Source organism: Chrysochloris asiatica, unplaced genomic scaffold (assembly GCF_000296735.1).
Source record: "Chrysochloris asiatica unplaced genomic scaffold, ChrAsi1.0 scaffold00023, whole genome shotgun sequence".
NCBI lineage: Eukaryota > Metazoa > Chordata > Mammalia > Afrosoricida > Chrysochloridae > Chrysochloris > Chrysochloris asiatica.
Window position 1 is genome coordinate 23,967,902 of NW_006408541.1, and position 19,160 is coordinate 23,987,061.

A 19,160-nucleotide genomic window follows, 5' to 3' on the forward strand; every position below is an offset into this window, starting at 1 on the left:
TGCTTCCAACCTTTGCATTCCAATCACCAGTAATGATCAGTACATCTTCATTTCATGTTTGATCAATGTCAGATTGAAGAAGTTGGTTGAATTCTTCTATTTCATCCTCACTGGCTGTAGTGGTTGGTGCATAAATTTGAATCATAGTGGTATTAACTTGCCTTCCCTGTAGGCGTCTGGGTATTATCCTATCACAGACAGCGAGCGTTGTACCTCATGACAGATCTGGATATGTTCTTTTTGACAGTGAATGCAATACCATTCCTCTTCAGTTTGTCATTCCCAGCATAGTAAACCATGTGGTTGTCAGATTCAAAATGGCCAGTACCACCAGTCCATTTCAGCTTACTAATGCCTAAGATAACGATATTTATGCGTTCCATTTCATTTTTGACAACTTCTAGTTTTCCCAGACTCATACTCCGTACATCCACGTTTAGATTTTCAATGGATGTTTACAGCTGTTTCTCTTCATTTTTAGTTGTGCCCTATCAGCGAATGAAGGTCCTGCGTGTTTTTCTCCCACAGGCTTTACTCCATTCGCGTCATCATGGTCAACTCTACTTTGAGGAGGCAGCTCTTCCCCAGTCGCATTTGAATGCCTTCCAACCTGAGGGGCTCATTTTCCAGCACTATATCTGACCGTGTTTTTCTGCTATTCATAAAGTTTTCAGTGACTAAATGTTTGGAAGTAGTTTGTCACTCCTTCCTAGTCTGTCTTCGTCTGGTAGCTCATCTGAAACCTGTCCACCATGGGTGAACCTGCTGGTATTTAAAATACCGGTGGCATAGCTTCCAGAATCACAGCAACTTACAAGCAACCACAGTAGACATACTAACAGACGTGTGGTGGTATAGGGAGGCACTTGGTCCATGGCAATTTAATTTCTAAGATTAACTTTGTAATTGGCTGTTTAAGAGTCTGATTCATTATTTCTACTTTTCCAGAGGAGGGAGGATACCAGAGGATGTGATAATCCTAATTGATATCCAAGTTCTCCATTAATTCTTTCAACACTCTGGAAGTAGAGTGGCTCCCATTGTCTGAGTCAGTATTTTCTACTAGACCAAAGCTGGATATAATCTGCTCTGGGATAAAATGGTAGCAGAGGCTGAAGGGAAGGCCTTGACCCAGCCAGAAAGATCATCCACCACTCCCAGCAGACATCTCTGCCCTCCCACTTCGAGCAACTCTATGAAATCCACTGGAATATTCTAAAATGACCCCAATCCTGGATGCTTCCTCCCCACCCCCTGCAGGGTGTCTCCCAGGCACCCTCACTTTAATTCTTTTGAAAGGTTATGTAGCCCCCACATAGCTGCCTGGTGATAACACAAATCCCAGCACACTTAGGGGTTCTCAGCATAGCATCACACATAGCTGTGAATCGCAATGACTCCCCCTATGCAGTATGGACAATAATTCTCTCATCGTAGGTTGGCCTATCAATTCCCTCCTATCCCGGAGGACCCACCACTGCCCTCTTTCTGAGCAGCCCCAGCTTTAACCAGCTCTTCCTGTTCCACTACAGTGAGCCGGCTCCCATTGTCGCCTCTGGAACACTGGTCACCAGACCAGGCATCGGGTCTACCCCTCCAAAGAAGCCTGTTGGGCCACCTCATCTGCAAGGCAGTTACCAACAGCCTCCACATACCTCCCCCTTGGCAACCATCCACATGGACCATTGCTGTCTCCAGGGGGAGCAGGAGGCCGTCCAGGCCCTGCTCAACCAGATCTCTACCAACCAATTCCCTTCCCCCACTGTTCACAAGTCCCCTCCTCTACAGAAACCTAACAGGGCTTTAGCAAGTCTTGGTAGTCAAGACCAGGTCATCTCCCTTTAGTGACATTCCCTCATACTTTAAAATTCAAGAATCTGTCAGCTACCTCCCTGCCCTTTGGTTTAATATGTTCCTGACCTGAAGCTCATGATTAAGACTCCCCTGAAAGTCATTTTTTGACTTTGCTCCACCATGAGGGCAGTAGTAGCCACCACCTGGACACTTTCCAGCCAACTTCTTGAGATAGGATCCAACTGTTTGGACACAAAGGTGGTGGGTTGCTCCCTACCCCCTCGTCTGGGTGAGGACCCTGTGATACACCTTAGAATAGGTAAAAGGAGTTCTCTAAGAATGGTAGTGCCAGGATCAGGGCTGTAATCCGAGCATGCTTTAAGTCTTCTGCTATCTGAATCTCAGGGGTGCGGGGGAGAGGGTACAGACCAGGCCATCTTTCACTAAGCCCTCTATCACTGCCTTTAGGCCCTTCCTCCCCTCATTGGGGATAGGTTATTGTCTTCTGCAGACCACCTCCCAGGTTTCTTCAGTTCCATTCGCAAGGGTGGAATCTCCAGCCCTCCCCTGTTTCCTTCTTTCCTTTCTCCTCTTCAGTCAGAAGTCTCATTAGTCTTCCACCCTAATCCTAACCCCAATTAGGTCCCATCCCAAAAGATTATCACCCCCGCCTCTGGGACAGAGAAGCCTTTATTCTACTTGATTGAGCCCTCTTCTGAGCAACATTTTCAAAAATATGGGAACCTGGAACCCTTTGCCTTTAACTCCCTGCACTGTCAGTTTGTCTGATGATAACTTGGTGCCTTTTTGTCGGGCAGGTCGAGGAGGATCGGGCGGCCCCAGTGTCGTTTAGGAAGGTCATTTCCTCCCCTTTGGGTCCTACCTTCAGATTTATCAAGGGTTTCTGGTGGGATTCAGTCATAAGGAACCCCTGACCCCCGAATCCTCATCAAAGGTCACTTTTTTATATCTGGCTACTGTATTTTGAAATGCCCTGTCTCCCTACACTTAGAGCATCTACTGGTGGTCCTGGGGACCTGGCCCAGTCTTTTCTAATCATTCCCCTCTCTTCCCTTGCACTGGGACTACCAAAGGGGAAACATCTGTTTTTTGGAGGGCAGGGGGAAAACTGCTGGAGGTTCCTCTTGGATTGCTGTAACTCCATTCTCAAACCTGAGGAAGAGGTGTAAGTCGGCTTAGTTTCCTCATTCTTGGTCTCAGTCCCCTCACTATTTTCAGTTCCTGTCTCTCTCTGCTGTGTGGCACAAGTGGATGGCAAGCAAGACAGAGGTTCCCAAGATTTTGATTGAGTCTCCCCCTTTTGTTCTTTAAGGGGGAGCATCTTCTGAACTGATTCCATTCTCCCTACTAACCAAAAAACGTCAAAGAGGATTGGGCAGCCCCATTCTCTGTTGGTCTTGGTGTTTGGTTTTCTGAGTTTCCCTGTGTGCTCAATCCTGAAATTTCTTGCACACCCCAAGATTCGCTTCATCCTTCTCCTGCCATTTTTTTTGCGGGAGGATGGAACTGCAGATTGGGACTCTGCACTTGCTTGCTTGTGCACTCAAACCCTCCCGTTTCCTGGAGGTTTCTTGCACACTCCGAGATTTGCTGCATCTGTTCTCTGGCTGTTTCCCTTGAGGGACAACTACACCGTGGATCAGGACTCCGCACTCGTTTCGTATCCAAGATACATGTCAGTCACACATGCTTGACTCCTAAAAATGCCCAACCAGCAGGGTGGTACTTTCAGTCCGTCCAGTTTTCTCACCGTGGCTCAGTCATGAGATTGCTTGCTTGCTGCGGATAGTCTGTTCTCAGTCCTCCATTTTACTCTTGCTAATTCTCTTTTAACAGTCTGGGTCCTTTCTGGCTCTCATTGGGAGGTAATCACCCCTGCAGAGCAGTCCACCAAAACCAGGGCTGCCACTCCAAGTGGGCAGAAAATTCCCCAAATTTGTAAGAAACGTTGTCAATACCCTAAACACTGCCTTGGTTCCTCTTGGCAACTGTTGGGTCAGTCTAAATCCCTGACTAGGACCTTACCCCGATAGGTCTCCTGGGGGAAAACTGGGGTGGACCACCTTATCCTGTATGAGGTCAGCGATGAGTTATCATAAGTGCTTACTAACAAACTCAAGAAATCCAGTCTGTATTCATCATTTTAGGGAGAATGAGGCTTTATTATTTGATTTTGCAAAATTGAGAGCTAAAGCCAGAAGACAAGATAGGCAGACGTGCTGCACAGTTGTTTTACAAGCATTCTTATTTCCTAGTTTGAAAGTCCCTCCCCCTCCCCCCCCCCGGTTCCTCAGTGACTGAGTATTATGGGGTGAACAGTCTTTCTGGATGTCACCTATTTCCTTTTGATGGTTGCACCATTCCAAAGAGAGCTGACCCAAAGGAATGCGGAAATTATTGGACAATATCTTTGACATTCCATGCGGGTAAAGTTTTACTAAAGGTAATACAGAAATGGCTACAAGCATACATTGACAGAGAACTTCCAGAGGTTCAAACTGGATTCAGAAGAGGATGTGGAATGAGGGATATCATTGCTGACATCAGATGGATCTTGGCTGAAAGCAGAGAATACCAGAAAGATGTTTACCTGTGCTTTATTGACTACTCAGAGGCCTTAGATTATGTGGATCATGACAAATTGTGGACAACATTGCAAAGTATAAGTAATCTGAAACACTTAACTGTGCTCATGAGGAACCTGTACATAGACCAAGAGGCAGTTGTTCAAACAGAACATGGAGACACTAAATGATATAAAATTAGGAAAGGTGTGTGGCAGGGTTGTATTCTTTCACCATACTTATTCAACTTGTATGCTGAGCATATAATCCGAGAAGCTGGGTAATAAGAAGAAAAACATGGCATCAGGGTTGGAGACAGAGTCATTAACAACCTGCGATATGCAGATGATACAACCTTGCTTGCTGAAAGTGAAGAGCACTTAAAATACTTATTAATAAAGACTAAAGACCGTAGCCTTCATTATGGATTGCATCTCAATTTAAAGAAAAGGAAAATCTTCACCACTGGACCAATAAACAACATTCTTATCAATGGAGAAAAGATTGAAGTTGTCAAAGACTTCATTTTTCTTGGATCAATCAGCAACACTCACAGAAGCAGCAATCAAGAAATCAAACGACGTATTGCATTAGGCAAATGTGCTGCACAAGACCTTTTTAAAATATTGAAGAATAAAGGTGTCAGCTTCAGGACTAAGGTGTGTCTGCCCCAAGTCATAGTATTTTTAATAACCTCATATGCATGTGAAAGCTGGATAGTGAATAAGGAAGACCGTAGAAGAATTATACATTTAAGTTATGGTATTGGAGGAGATTATTGAAAGTGCCATGGACTGCCAAAAGAACCAACAGATCTGTGTTGGAAGAAGTGCAGCCAAATTGATCCTTGGAGTCCAGGATGGCCAAACTTCATCTCTCTCATACTTCGGACATACTGTCAGGAGGGACCAGTTGCTGGAAAAGGATATCATATTTGGTAAGGTGAAGGGTCAGAAAAAAAAAAGAAAGACCCCCCCAGCAAGATGAATTGGCAAAGTAGCAGCATCAGTGGGCTCAAGCATGGCAACAATTGTGAGGTTGGCCCAGGATGGGCAGTGTTTTGTTCTGTTGTGCACAGAGTCACTATGATTCTGTGGCACCTAACAACAATTCTTATTTTAAAGTTTCTACTTCTCAAACGGGTTCTTCCCCTACCCCTCATGGTTGGTACAAGTTGGGCTGCTGATCTTTTGGTCAGCAGTTCAAAACTACCACTGTTTCTATAGGAGAAAAATGAGGCTTTCTGTTCCCGTATTGATTTGCAGCCTTGGAAACCCATTATACAAGGTCGCTATGAGTTGGAACCAACTCGGTGGCACTTAAAAACAACACATACCCCAGATGAATGGGTTCCTATTGCTATACCAGCCAACAATCTCAATTAGCAACTTCCTAGACCCTTTTATTCTTGAAGATGGTCCAGCTTGAGAAATATTTCTCACAGGTGGGACTTGTTTGAGAAAGCAACTTTACTCAGTAGCAGTGGATAGCCTCATCAGCGTTGTTACATGCCATTGAGTCACCTCTGACTCATGGTGACTCTCTGTATAACAGAATAAAACATTGTCCTAGCCCGTGCCATCTTTATGATCTTCGCCATCTCTTTTGACTAATAGGGTTTTCATTTGCCAATTTTCAGAAGTTGAGCACGAGGTCTTTCTTCGTAGTCTCAGTCTGGAAACTTTTTTGTCCTCGTGGATAACCCTGGTGGTATTGGAATTGTTGATGGCATAACTTCCAGCATCCAACATGCAAGCCACCACAGTACAACAAACTGACAGAGACCTTGTAGGTTATCAGTCTAAGTTTTAATTTGTATCTTCAGCTTCAGAATTCTAATTTATCTGTTAAATAAGAATAGATTATCATGAAAATACAGCAGTCAGGAAGCCAGAAAGAATTAATGAAAATGTATAAACTAAATGAATAAAATGAAAATTTTGAGTAGGGGAAGAAATGGTGGCATATAAGATCTAAGTTAATCAGTTGTGATGGTCAGTTGTTAAGTGTCGTTGAATCGGTTCTGACCTATAGTGACCCTGTATAGGGTTTCCAAGGAGCAGCTCGTGAGCTTGAACCACCAACCTTGCAGTTCAAACGGCTTTGCAGTCTGATGCATCAGCCCACAGCGCCACAGCAGGACTCCAAGCCACCACTGTATAAGAAACTGATGGATGGGTGGTGATCTCTGTGTATAGACCAAAATAATATGGGCATTATGTCAAAGATTAAATGTACAAATGAGCTCTTTTGGAACAATATCCTTGCGTCTCCATTATCCTGCTTCTGGGAAAGCCAGCACTAAAGCTCCTTTGAAGAGTTTTACCTAGAGCGCAGTTGTGGTTCTAGGCTGGATTCTCCAGATTGATACTTGCCAGGTTGTTTCAATAGTTGTGAATTTGAAGGTTATGGTAACTTGCTGTAGTAGTAAGATCCTTTCCTTCTAAAACTTACTATGATGGCCATTTTATAAGGCTTTAGTTTTCAAATGGGAAGATGAGTTCTTTTAAACTAATGGAATTATTTAGTTTGGTAGGTAACTTCTTTCAGTGCCTGAAGACCATTGGAGCAAAGCAATAAAAGACTATATACATTGGAATCCTGGTATGGCGCCATGGGCTAATGTGTCCAGACTGTAAAATCGTTTGAACTGCGAGGTTGGTATTTCAAGCTCACAGCGGTTCTCTATAGGTCTCTACAGGTCAGAATCGACTCAATGGCACTTAATAATAACAACATACATTGTTGTCACACATACTCAGTCTTTTTTTTAATACTCCGAGCAAGTGCTTAGTTTGTAGCTCTCAAGTCCAATAAAGAAACCTGAAGGTTGATCAAAGTGGTAGGAACATTTTGGGAAAGAATGTCTACCTAGTGTTTTAATTCTCTAATGTAATTTCGTATTTGGAGGGTCAAAAAGTACTCTTTTTTTTAATACAAACTGCAGAAAGTAAAGACAGACAAAATCATCTTGGGTAATGAAGCTCTGCAGAAGATAGGTTAAGAGATTTTTGGGAGAGGCTTCTACTAAATTGTGGCTGGCTGTACCTGATAGTTGTCCGGTATACATAGTGTGGCTTATCCATTGTGAGCTTCTTGCATGTCATAAATAATTAGGAAGTGCTTTCTTTGAAGTGATAATGTGTATTTTATTATAAAATCAAGTATGAGTTTGTTCCTACTAAAAATAGGTAATTTGTGCTTCAAAAATCTTGTCTTCCACTTTTGTTTCCTACCCTGCAAGTTTGTTCTGGCTCTGAAAGCTAGACGAGAGGATCCTCATTTAGGATTTTAGAATGAATCCCTTCAGTCTGGCCTTAATTGTCACTAAGTGCTGGCAATTTCAGTCCTTTGTGCTTCTCAAAACTTTTTTGAGCTATATTTGACATAATCCCAACTTGGAAGTCACTTAAGTAAAAACATAAAACTGAAACCATAAAATAAAGGTTTGCTAGGCAAATCTACTGCAAAAGACCTCTTTAAAAGTATTAAAGAGCAAAGATGACAATTTGAGGACTAATGTTTGCTTGACCCAAGCCATGGTATTTCCAGTCACCTGATATGCATTTGAAAGCTGGATAGTGAATAAGGAAGACCTTAGAAGAATCGATGCATTTAAATTATAGTGTTGGAGAAAAATATTGAAAGTACCACGGACTGCCAGAAGAACTGATAAATCTGTAAGAAGTGCAGCCGGATGATCTTTAGAAGCCAGAATGGTGAGACTTAAGTCTCTGGTACATCTGACATGTTCTCAGCAGGGACCATCACATTGGTTAAAGTGGAGGGTCTGTGAAAAAGAGGAAGACCCCCAACAAGATGGATTGACACAGTGGTGGTAGCAGCAGTGTTCTAAGGATGGTGCAGGACTGGGCAGTGTTTTGTTCTGTTGTGCATGGGGTCACGTGAGCCAGAACTGATTTGACGGAGTCCTGATTGTGGCGCTCTGGGCTAATACTTAAGACTTCAAAGTCGTTTGAACTGCAAGGTCAGTGGTTCAAACTCACCAGCTGCTCCTTGGGAACCCTCTACAGGGTCGCTATGAGTCGGAATTGACTCGATGGCACTTAATAACAACAACATTAGTTTGTTGACTGAAGGAAGGAGAATCAGGAGATAGAATTAAGATTCCTCTCATGGTTCTCTGTCTGCAACCTTACACAGTTCTGAGTGTCAGCCCTATCCTTGGTCACAGCTTCCTGACTGAGGAGACTCAGTTTTCTAATAGCTTCTGCCAAAAACTAAAAGGAAATATTCTCAAGCCTGACTGAGTCATGTTCACCCATGGACTTATCATACTGTGAAAGACAGGATAGGATACCATCGCCCTGCCTGACCTTCTGTCTACTCTCGTAGTATAAGGATCAATAATGGAGACAAGAAGAAAGGTATTGAACAAATATAGTATGTACTCTAGCAATGGAATAGATTAATATGTAACATTGTACAAATACATACTCAGAGTAAAACTGGTGAAAGCCAGGATCTATGTAATGCAGAAGCTTGTCAGAGATGGAAAACTCAAATATTTTCCATGAAAATGATTAATAGAAAAGTGTTATGACTTTACCCTGTCAAAGGCAGAAAACTTTTGAGACCGGGAGACACACAACTGTCCTGGTCACGTTCCAGCTGTCACAGATTCCACTGTGTGTACATTGTTGTTGTTGTTGTCAGGTGCCATCAAGTTGGAACCGACTCATAGTGACCCCATGCACAGCAGATTGAAACAATGTCCTGGGCCAACCTCATTACCACTGTCACACTTGAGTCCATCAATGATGCCACCTGGCCAATCCATCTCATTAGGGGTCTTCCTCTTTTTCTCTGACCCTCCACCTTACCCAACATGACATCCTTCTCCAGCGACTGTTCCCTCTGGACAATATGTCCAAAGTATGAGAGACGAAGCTTAGCCATCCTGGCCTCCAAGGAGCACTCTGGTTGTACTTCTTCCAAAACAGATCTATTGGTTCTTTTGGCAGTCCATGGCACTTTCAGTATTCTTCTCCAACACCAAAACTCAAAGGCATCAATTCTTCTACGATCATCCTTATTCACTGTCCAGCTTTCGCATCCATATGAGGTTATTGAAAATACCATGGCCTGGGTCAGGCGCACCTTAGTCCTCAAGCTGACATCTCTGCTCTTCAATACTTTAAAAAGTTCCTGTGCAGCAGATTTTCCCAGTGCAATACGTCGTCTGATCTCTGACTGCTGCTTCCGTGAGTGTTGATAGTTGATCCAAGAAGAATGAAGTCCTTGACAACTTCAATCTGTTCTCCATTGATAAGAATGTTGTTTATTGGTCCAGTGGTGAGGATTTTTGTTTTCTTGACATTTAGATGTAATCCATATCGAAGGCTGTGCTCTTTTGATCTTCATAAGTAAATGTTTCAAGTCCTCTTCACTTTCAGCAAGCAAGGTTGTATCATCTACATACCGCAGGTTGTTAATGAGTCTTCCTCCCTCCAATTCTGACGCCACGTTTTTCTTTATAGAACCCAGCTTCTGTTATTTGCTCAGCATACAGGTTGAATAAGTATGGCGAAAGAATACAACCCTGTCTCACACCTTTCCCAATTTTAAAACATTCAGTGTTCCCATGCTCTGTTCGAACAACTGCTTCAGATTTCTCAGAAGTACAATTTAGGTACAGATTTCTCAGAAGTACAATTAAGTGTCTGGAATACTCATACTTCTCAATGTTCTCCATAGTTTGTTATGATCCACACAATCGAAAGCCTTCGCGTAGTCAATAAAGCATAGGTAAACATCCTTCTGGTATTCTCTGCTTTCAGCCAAGATCCATCAGACATCAGCAATGATATCTCTCGTTCCATGGCCTCTTCTGAATCCAGCTTGAACCTCTGGAAGTTCTCTGTCAATGTATGATTGTAGCCGTTTCTGTATTACCTTGAGCAAAACTTTACTCGCTTGAGATATCAAAGAGATTGTCCGATGATTTCCGCATTCTGTTGGGTCACCTCTCTTTGGAATGGGCACAAATATTGATCTCTTCCAATCAGTCAGCCAGATAGTTGTCTTCCAAATTTCTTGGCAGAGATGAGTGAGTGCCTCCTGTGCCGCCTCACTGTGTGTGCATATAACTTTTTAAATTGTACTTCAGGCATGACTGGATGCTCCGATCAGCCCCACTACTATTGATTGTATTCCTCAATCTGCTGTTTCAACCAGTCACCATCATTGGTGATTGTCTTTCTGGTATTACTCCCTCTTTCCTCCCAAATTGTTATTCCTGCCAATATTGATCATTTATTGATGGTTTTCACGTCTGTGGTACAGATGGATTCCAACTTCTTCAGTTACTAAAAATAATAAACAATTCTACATGTTGTGTGGCCTTTCCAGCTTAACCTATATATTTGGGTCAAAATCATACAAATTTATATTTATAAAATCAGTGAGATGGGTGTATTGTAGGATTAGTTTAAGATAATAATAGTAGAAATCTGGACACCTTGAAAGTTTCATGTGAAATAATTCCTAATTACAAAGGATAACAATCATATCATGAGAGAATCATAAATTAATTTAAAAGTTTGTACATGAATTGCAAAGTAACACAGGCTTATCTTTTAAATTTTATTTACTATGTTATTGAGTATACAGAACAAAATATATAACAATCCAGCAGTGTCTACACGTCCAATTAATTGACATTAGTCATTGTTATAACTAAATCACAGTACTTTTTGCCATTTCAACTTTTTATAGATATACAACTTATTGGCAGCAATTATAGTAATAGAGTGTACAGCCCTACTCTTAATGAGATTTTTCCATCACCATTGGCCCTCACTTCTGCCCTACATCCCACCCCTGGTAACCACCAATAAATGTTCTTCTCTTATGTATTTGCATTTTCTTATCTTTTCGTATAAGTAAGGTCGTATAATGTCCTTTTGTGATTGACTCATAGTGACCCTGTACAGGGTTTTCCAAGGAGCAGCTGGATGTGTGCAGTTTTTAAATACACCTTTTTTCTTACACAAAAGATGGCCATGTTGTATGCTTTTGTACTTTGCTTTTTTTCTCTTTGCAATGTATCCTTGTAATAATTTCCTATCAGTTCATAGGACTCTTTCTTAATTGTTTTCACAAGTACATAGTCTCCATTATGTATATATATCCTAGTTTATTTAATCTCTTGTTTGGACATTAAGCTAGTTCCCATTATCTTGAAGTTATCAAATAATGCTGCAGTGGGTAACTTCATACATATGTGTTTTCGCGTTATTGAATTGTGTCCTTAGAGTAAATTCCCAGAAATGGAATTGCTAGGTCAAAGGGTATATACATACATAGTTTTGTTAACTGTGATTTGGCCACTAGTCTTGAAAATCTTGGCACTTCAAGAAACAATCATTCATGGACCAAATCCTTCTACAGGCATAGCTTAACAGAACTTACTGTGCCTTCATTTGATGAAAATCACAAACAATGATTTCCAAACAAAAAATACATTTCATCTGGTCTTCCTACAGGGTGAATCAGGTGAGATTTTCTTGATGTCCTATTTGAAAATCTCATTTGTAAGCTTACAAGGAATCTTTTCTTCCCCATAATTTATTTATATTAGAAGAGCTCCAGGAAATATTTTGGAACTTAAAATTGATTGTGTTGCCAAAGGTAACCTCCAAAAAACCACTTTGAAGATTTCCCAGATAGAGTGTCTTCTTGTTTACCCTCAAATAAGTGAACAGGATTCACCAGGCAGTTTTCTGTTTCCCTGACACACGCTTGAGGTGTTCTTCCCATCCCACCTCACTGCAACATCTGGATGAAAATCTAGCATACCCCACACGTGACTTTGGCAGTGCCTCTTAGTGGCTCCTCCTTACTTTGATAACATTGATCTGTCTCAAAACATGGAAGGCAAAGGTACACTAGTTTTGAGGAGGTTCTAGTTCCTAATGGTGGTTGGTGCTTTGTTTACTTTGAGTATGTATCTTAATGATATATTCCTAGTCTATATGTGTGACTATGTAAAATGAAGATTAAAAGCATGTATACAATAAAGATAAGTTTGCATACAAGGTTTTCTAATATAATGAAGTTGCATCTACTAGATGAAGTTAATTTCAGATAATTAGGAAGTTTGAGTGGGACTCTGAGCATGCACTTATTTTGGCAACTTGGTGTTATCAGCTTTCTGTAAATTTATGTCAAACAAAATAAGCACAAACTTTTATTTATTGAGAAATTCATTAAAAAAGTCAACTATTTGTAAAGTTTTTCTGTATTTGGTCATTGGATGTTTTTCTTGTTGTTTTTAAAAGTCATTGGAGATTCAAATAATGCTGTTATTGTTGAGTGCTGTCAAGTTGGTTCCGAGTTACAGCAACCCTGTATAGGGTTTCTGAGGAGTGGTTGTTAGTTTGGCCCACTAATTTTGCCGTTCACATTGATGTTGTGGTCCAGCACATTATCCTGCAGCACCACACCAGGACTCCTCAAATAACTTTAAAGCAAAGATTTAAATTTTTTATATTTAAAGCAAACGAGTTTTTTAAAAAGCAAAACAGAGGTCAAAAAACGTTAAGTGCCATCAAGTTGGTTCCGTCTTATAGCAAACCTGGTTTTGTGGAAAGGCTGGTGGCTCAACTTTGGGACTGAATGTAACTCTTGCAATGCTACACCTGTAAAAAGCAAGAAACTATACATTGGATAAGACCTGATTGTCACCTCTGCTTTGCTACCTTTCCTGCTTTTAAGCCTCAGTTTTCTCATCTGGAATATGGAAATCATCTTCCTGGATTCTTCTTGGGATTGTGGTTCTAACAGTTCAGTGAGATACAACATGCATAAGTGTTTTGTAAAGTATATTGACATACATTTTTTATAATGAACAGCCACATAGTATAAGGTAAATATTCTTGTGGAAATTCAGCCTCTCTAAAAACAGTTTCACTTGTGTCCCCATCTTCTGACCTGAGAAGTGAAATAACTTCTGTTTGTTTTTCCCCCTGCTTGGGGTTATCAATGTCTTGTTGAAATAGGTTTTCTTTAAAATGGCAATGCCCCTTGAGTTTTCACTTCCTTAGTTGTTGTTGTTGCTGTTGAGTGCCATTGAGTCAATTCCGACGCAGTGATCCTGTATAGGGTTTCCAAGGAGCAACTGGTAAGCTTGAACTGCCGACCTTGCAGTTCAAAGCACCTTTGTAGTTCAGGGCATTTACCTGCAACACGACATCAGAACTTCTTTCACTTCCTTAGGGTGAGCCAAACTTGTTTTCATCATGAACTTCCCTGGTAGTTAGGCAGGCTACCTTCAGCCTGAGGCATTATGGATGGAGTGGCTTTGCACTGATCAGGTTAGGGATCTGTGAAGGGTATTCAAGAGAGGTGCTTCTACTGATTCAACTGTCAGCCCTGCTTGGGATACCTACCACATGTTGGCCCTGCTGGATATCCTTTCTGTAAAAAAGGCCATCCAGTAGCTCTATACCACACCTTCTAGTAAATCGCCTAAGAAGAAGTATCAGTTACTTCGCTTTTTGATCTTCTTCCACTTTGTGTCACTTGCCAAAGACTTCCTGGTTCTACATACTTCTGCTGTGTCTTTCAAATCATTTTCACCTTGGAGTTTTCGAGGTGAAACCTACTTAGGTCTTCATTCTCTCTCTTGCCTGGGACTCGCCTGTTGACCCTTCCCACACAGAATGAATTCCAAACTCTACTTTGATGTACCTTTGCTTTTTATTTCCAGCTCCATCACTCAGTGCGTCTAACTACTCACTCACACCATCCAGTCACATAGACTGTCATTTATCAAATGTGCCCACCTCGATTCATATCCTGTCTCCACCATTTATACTCACCATGTTCCTCTAGAGCAGGGGTAGGGAATGGCCAGCCCACGGGCTGTATTTAAGGTCTGTGGGCTGTGTAAAGTCTGTGAAATTATTTTTTCTGGTCCTGCTAAGGCAACCACAGTAAATCTTTACAGGAGCAGAAAGCCTCATCTTTCTCCCATGGAATGGCTGGTAGTTTCAAACTGCCGACCTTGATGTTAGCAGCCCGACTCATAACCACTATTCTACCAGAGCTCCTTGACCATCACATTATGGTGAGTTAATTAAATGTTTAGCTAAATATAACAGGCTAATTTTTAAGTTGATAATTTTGTATGGCCCGGAAATGATGTTATACATTTTAGCAGAAAAACATTCCCACCTCTTACCTAGAGAGAACTAAATTAACCTCACTATGCCTACAATTCATCAAGTATAATAAAAATGAGATAATAATGCTGACTTACAGAGTGGTTGTGAAGATTAAAGCAGATAATCTGTGTAAAGGACTTAGAACTGCGTGCATGTAGTAAACGTTATATACATGTTTACTATTCTGCTGTTGTTAATGCCTGTTGTCAAAATTCAATGTAAATTCTCATTCAAATGCCACTTCCAGATCTCCCCAGCCAAAAGTAAATGTATCCATCCATTAATGTATTCATCTACTTATTAAATATTTATTGAGTACTTATTATGTGGAAGAACATGAGACTCTAGGAACTTAGAGTCTGGTAGGAAAGACCCGAAAAGTACAAAATACTCATTTAATAGGTGTTTACTGAGCACCAACAGACAATCCAGGTGCTGAATATAAACAGATTCCGAGTCTGATGTCATAGTTAATGAGTAACTTTGGTTAGAAGTCAAACAGAGCTTGGGTGTCATAAGCAAAGCACAGTTGAAGTGCTTTGCAAGAGTAGATACGAGAGATTTCACTAGCTCTGAAAGCCAGGGGAAGGCTTTTGAGAGCTGTTGCATCTTAGCAGGGTCTGTAGGGTGAATGTACTTTGTCCGTCTCTACCTCTCAGGAAGCATCCTTTATTGCCTTGGGCTGCAGCTGTAAGTGGCTAGAGGGTCTTCACAGTTTCTACCATGTTTGAGTTCCTAGTGCTTATTCCAGATCAGACACATAGACTTTACTCAGTTTATTGTTGTTGTTAAGTGCCGTCGAGTCGGTTCCAACCCATAGCGACCCTGAACAGGGTTTCCGAGGCTGTAAAGCCTCATCTTTCTCCCGCGGAGCAGCTGCTAGTTTTGAACTGCTGACCTTGAGGTTCACAGCCCAATTCGTAACCACTACATATTCAGTTTAGGATGATGATAAAGTAGAGGTTTCTTCCTCTGAATCTTAAAGGGAGATTGTGATACGATTCTTAATCTCCTTTAAGCTTCCTAGAGATTTATAGTATAAATGAAAAATTAGGTTTCTGCTGAAGCTCATAATATTTTTTTTCTAATTCTATTAATCGTAACCATAGTGGTCATGATAAAAGGTATAATTAAGGGGATTCTGAATCAGCTCGTATAGGTGCTTCTTCCTATGTTTCTGGGGGAAAACTCCAATAGGTTCTTCATTAAAGCCTTGCCCTAGTGCTAGAATTTCAGAGTATGTGATGTCCTTATTTTGATCCCATGAAAAATCTTAGTTTTAAGAACTTCCCAAAAGGTTTAATTCTGAATTTCTCCTTGTAGCAAGGAGCAAGGACCAACCCCAGTGGAGAAAAAGAAGAAAGGAAAAAGGAAAAGTGAGACCACAGTGGAGAGCTTAGAGCTGGATCAGGGCCTGCCGAACTCATCCCTGCGGAGTCCTGAGGAGTCCACTGAGTCTGCAGACAGCCAGGTACAGCTGTGCGCGGGAGCCCTGGTGGAGGTTATGGCTGCGATAGGATCCTGCCGACACAGAGCCTGTGGTTACTCTGTGCCTCTGTCTAGCTTGCTGTCCTGCACAGACCTGGGTTGCGCTTTTACTGTTTTGATGGGTGAGCAAGTAGACCACGGATTTTTTTTCCCTAGCACACTGATCCTACACTAATAAGGGTGTTTGCTTTCTTTTTAGAAAGAAGCATGATATTACACTGCAGAGGGAACTGATGTGGGAAATGGCAGAGAAGGTACAGAGGGTCTGTTTTGCCCTGTAGGCAATGTATTTAGTGTTCAGAATGCTGAGCCAGTCTTAACACAGCCATTTTTATAATCCTTTGAGGCTGGAAGATTCAGAGTTATACAGTCATGAGCCATATAATGTCTGTTCTGCACCCCTGTAAAGCTTATTCTGTTAAAAATTTGAGGTGCATACAATGGTTCATAATAACAAATAGGCGTTTCTTTGTAATGTGCATCATAACATTGTTGTATTATGTTAAAGATGCTTTAGTGTATCTGAAAGTGTTGCTTTAATATTTCTTATGCATAGAAACGTACTCTATATATTATGTACTAAGGCAAATATTTGACCTTAGCTACGAACTGTAACTGACTATTCTGATTTATGTATGATCTCAACTTAAACACAGATTTAGGGATGGAATTCATTCGTAATCTGGGGACTGCACAAAACATCTCGTGGACATTTAGCTAGCGACGCATGACTGTTTCATTATGACAAAATAGGAAGGTTTAGCCAAACATGGAAACAAGGATTGTACTTAAATGTGATTTCTAAAAATAGCTAAGGTATACCCATGAAATTGCTAGATATTTTCTCCTTGATTTTAAGCAAACGTCTCTGGACTTGAGTTCTAATAATTGAAAGGACTCTGTCTCCTTTGATATCCTTAGCAATCTCTCTGGGCCTTGCTGCTTTAAAGGAGACCTTTTACTATTAGACTGACTGAGTACAAGGATCATCTGTGTCCCCATAGATTTCTAGATGACCTTCACTGTAGGAAGATGCCACAGGAAGATAAGTAATAGTGTCTGGGACATCAGGACAAAGACCTTCCCCTTAGCCTCTATAAACTGGGGTTCACAGCTGGTAGATATCAAGTTTGACAGAGGAGCAAGCACATCAGGTTGATGGGAGTTGACAGGGCGTTAGTGTTTGCAGAATGGTAACCTGTGTGATCTGTTTCGGGAGGTACTGGGGGAAGGTTTTAATGTGCAGTTTCTCACTTAAATGTCATAGAAGTGGAGAGGCGGGGCTTGGTGGCGGCTAGGGTGGAGGTGCACTGAAGTTCACCGTCAGCAATAACACAGAATACCAGGAAAGCAGATCCAGGGCAGAGCTCCAAAACTCGGAACCACAGAGATAGGAATATTTTAAAAGTTTGAAGGCTTATAGCTAGAGGAACTAGAAGCAGAAGTAAGAAATCACATACTTTTGAATTTGCCGGGCTCAGAGGTCCTGAGCTGCCATCTTTGGTGAGACCAAACAGCAAGACCAAGTCAAGGAGCAGAAACACCACGGAAAAATGCCGCAGAACCTTTGAGCACAGGTGGACAATACACTTTGTCCATTTTACTTTGTTCTGATTTTTTTGTATCTGGTCATTGGCCCCACAACTGTTTGCACACCTCCATTCTGGTGATGGGGAGTGATTGGTGGTCCCTGAGCAATTGGACACCCTCTACCCTCACCACTGATGGATTCTTCTGCCATGCATGCAAACGGATACTCAGCCCAAGAGCAGGCCCTGAATGTTTTTGTTTCTGGTTTTTTGTTTTTTTTTTTTATTAAATACAGGAAAGGCCAGAACAGGGCTGTAGAGCGGGAAAGAAAGTTTAAAACAAAACAGGCAGAAAATTAAATTAAGCTGAGGTATAGCATAACAACCAACAATGGCATCTTGAAATCTCTCAGGCAGCTTTGAAAGCAAGAAGCTGAAGAGAGGACATTAAAGTTGTACTCATTTTAGGCTACAGAGTTTTTTGCTTTTTTTATTTTTGTTTCTTCTCCCCCTTTTCTGTGATTACAGACTGCAGTATTCAGTCTAGTTTTGTTTTGTTTTTTCCCTTGTTTATTTTTTATTTTTTGCTGTTTTGCTGTTTTATGCTCCCCCTTCTACTTTTGGGGGACTCTCTCTCCCTATATTATCCAAGAAGAAACAGTAACTGCTGCCATGTAATCGAGCTACAATCACACTCTATATAACTCCAAAACTCAGGCAAGAACCAATACCAACTGCCATATACCAGGGAGGCACTCTGAGTTAAGCAATAAGAAGAGTGAAAAGGGAAGCCCACTTCCTGATCCCAATTACCTGGAAGCAGTCAGACAGCATAAAAAATACCAAAACACATAATTAAGTATTAAGGCCACAGATAAACACTAAACATGTCCAAGAATCAAAAGCAGATGACCATATAAGCACATGTCCCAAAACAAGATAAAATGTCTGAGACAAATGACCTAGAGATAGACTTGGACTATATTCTGGAAGGAGGGCAGGCCTCAGAAATGAATGAGAAGGAAGTCAGAGAAATGATGATAAAATGTTTCAAAACACGTTACAATGGAGTTGAAAAAAATAAGGAAGAAGTTAGGAAAGCACTACAGGAACAATCAAATAAGATACAGCATTGGAAACAACTCAAAACCTACACAAAGAGGTCTAAACAATCAATAATAGAATATCAGAAATAGACAATACACTGAAAGGACAAAGGAGTAGAAGAGATGGAAAGCAGAACCAGTAATCTGGAAGACAAATCTCTCAATACCACTAAGATAGAAGAACAAACAGAATAAAGGATTAAAAAAATCTAAAGAAGGTCTAAGATTCATGTTGGACAACATGAAGAGGAATAATTTAAGAATTATCGGCATTCCAGAACAAGAAGAATCACACAAGTCCACAGAGAAAATAGTTGAAGAATTGATGGAAGAAAATTTCTCTAACATCCTGAAGAGTGAAAAGATAAACATTCAAGAAGCTCAGCGAACCCTTGGAAGCACAGACCCCAAAAGAAAATCACTGAGACAGATCATAATCAAGCTCTCCAAAATCAAAGATAAGGAGAC

General features: G+C 41.1%; 1 protein-coding gene across 1 annotated transcript in view; it reads left to right on the forward strand.

Moving 5' to 3' along the window:
* Positions 1-19,160, forward strand: part of CHD6 (chromodomain helicase DNA binding protein 6) — a 343,529-nt gene that overhangs the window by 132,783 nt on the left and 191,586 nt on the right. The window contains exon 4 of the mRNA XM_006839290.1: positions 15,893-16,040. Coding sequence (XP_006839353.1) covers positions 15,893-16,040 — 148 coding nt within the window. The remainder of the gene's footprint in view (positions 1-15,892; positions 16,041-19,160) is intronic.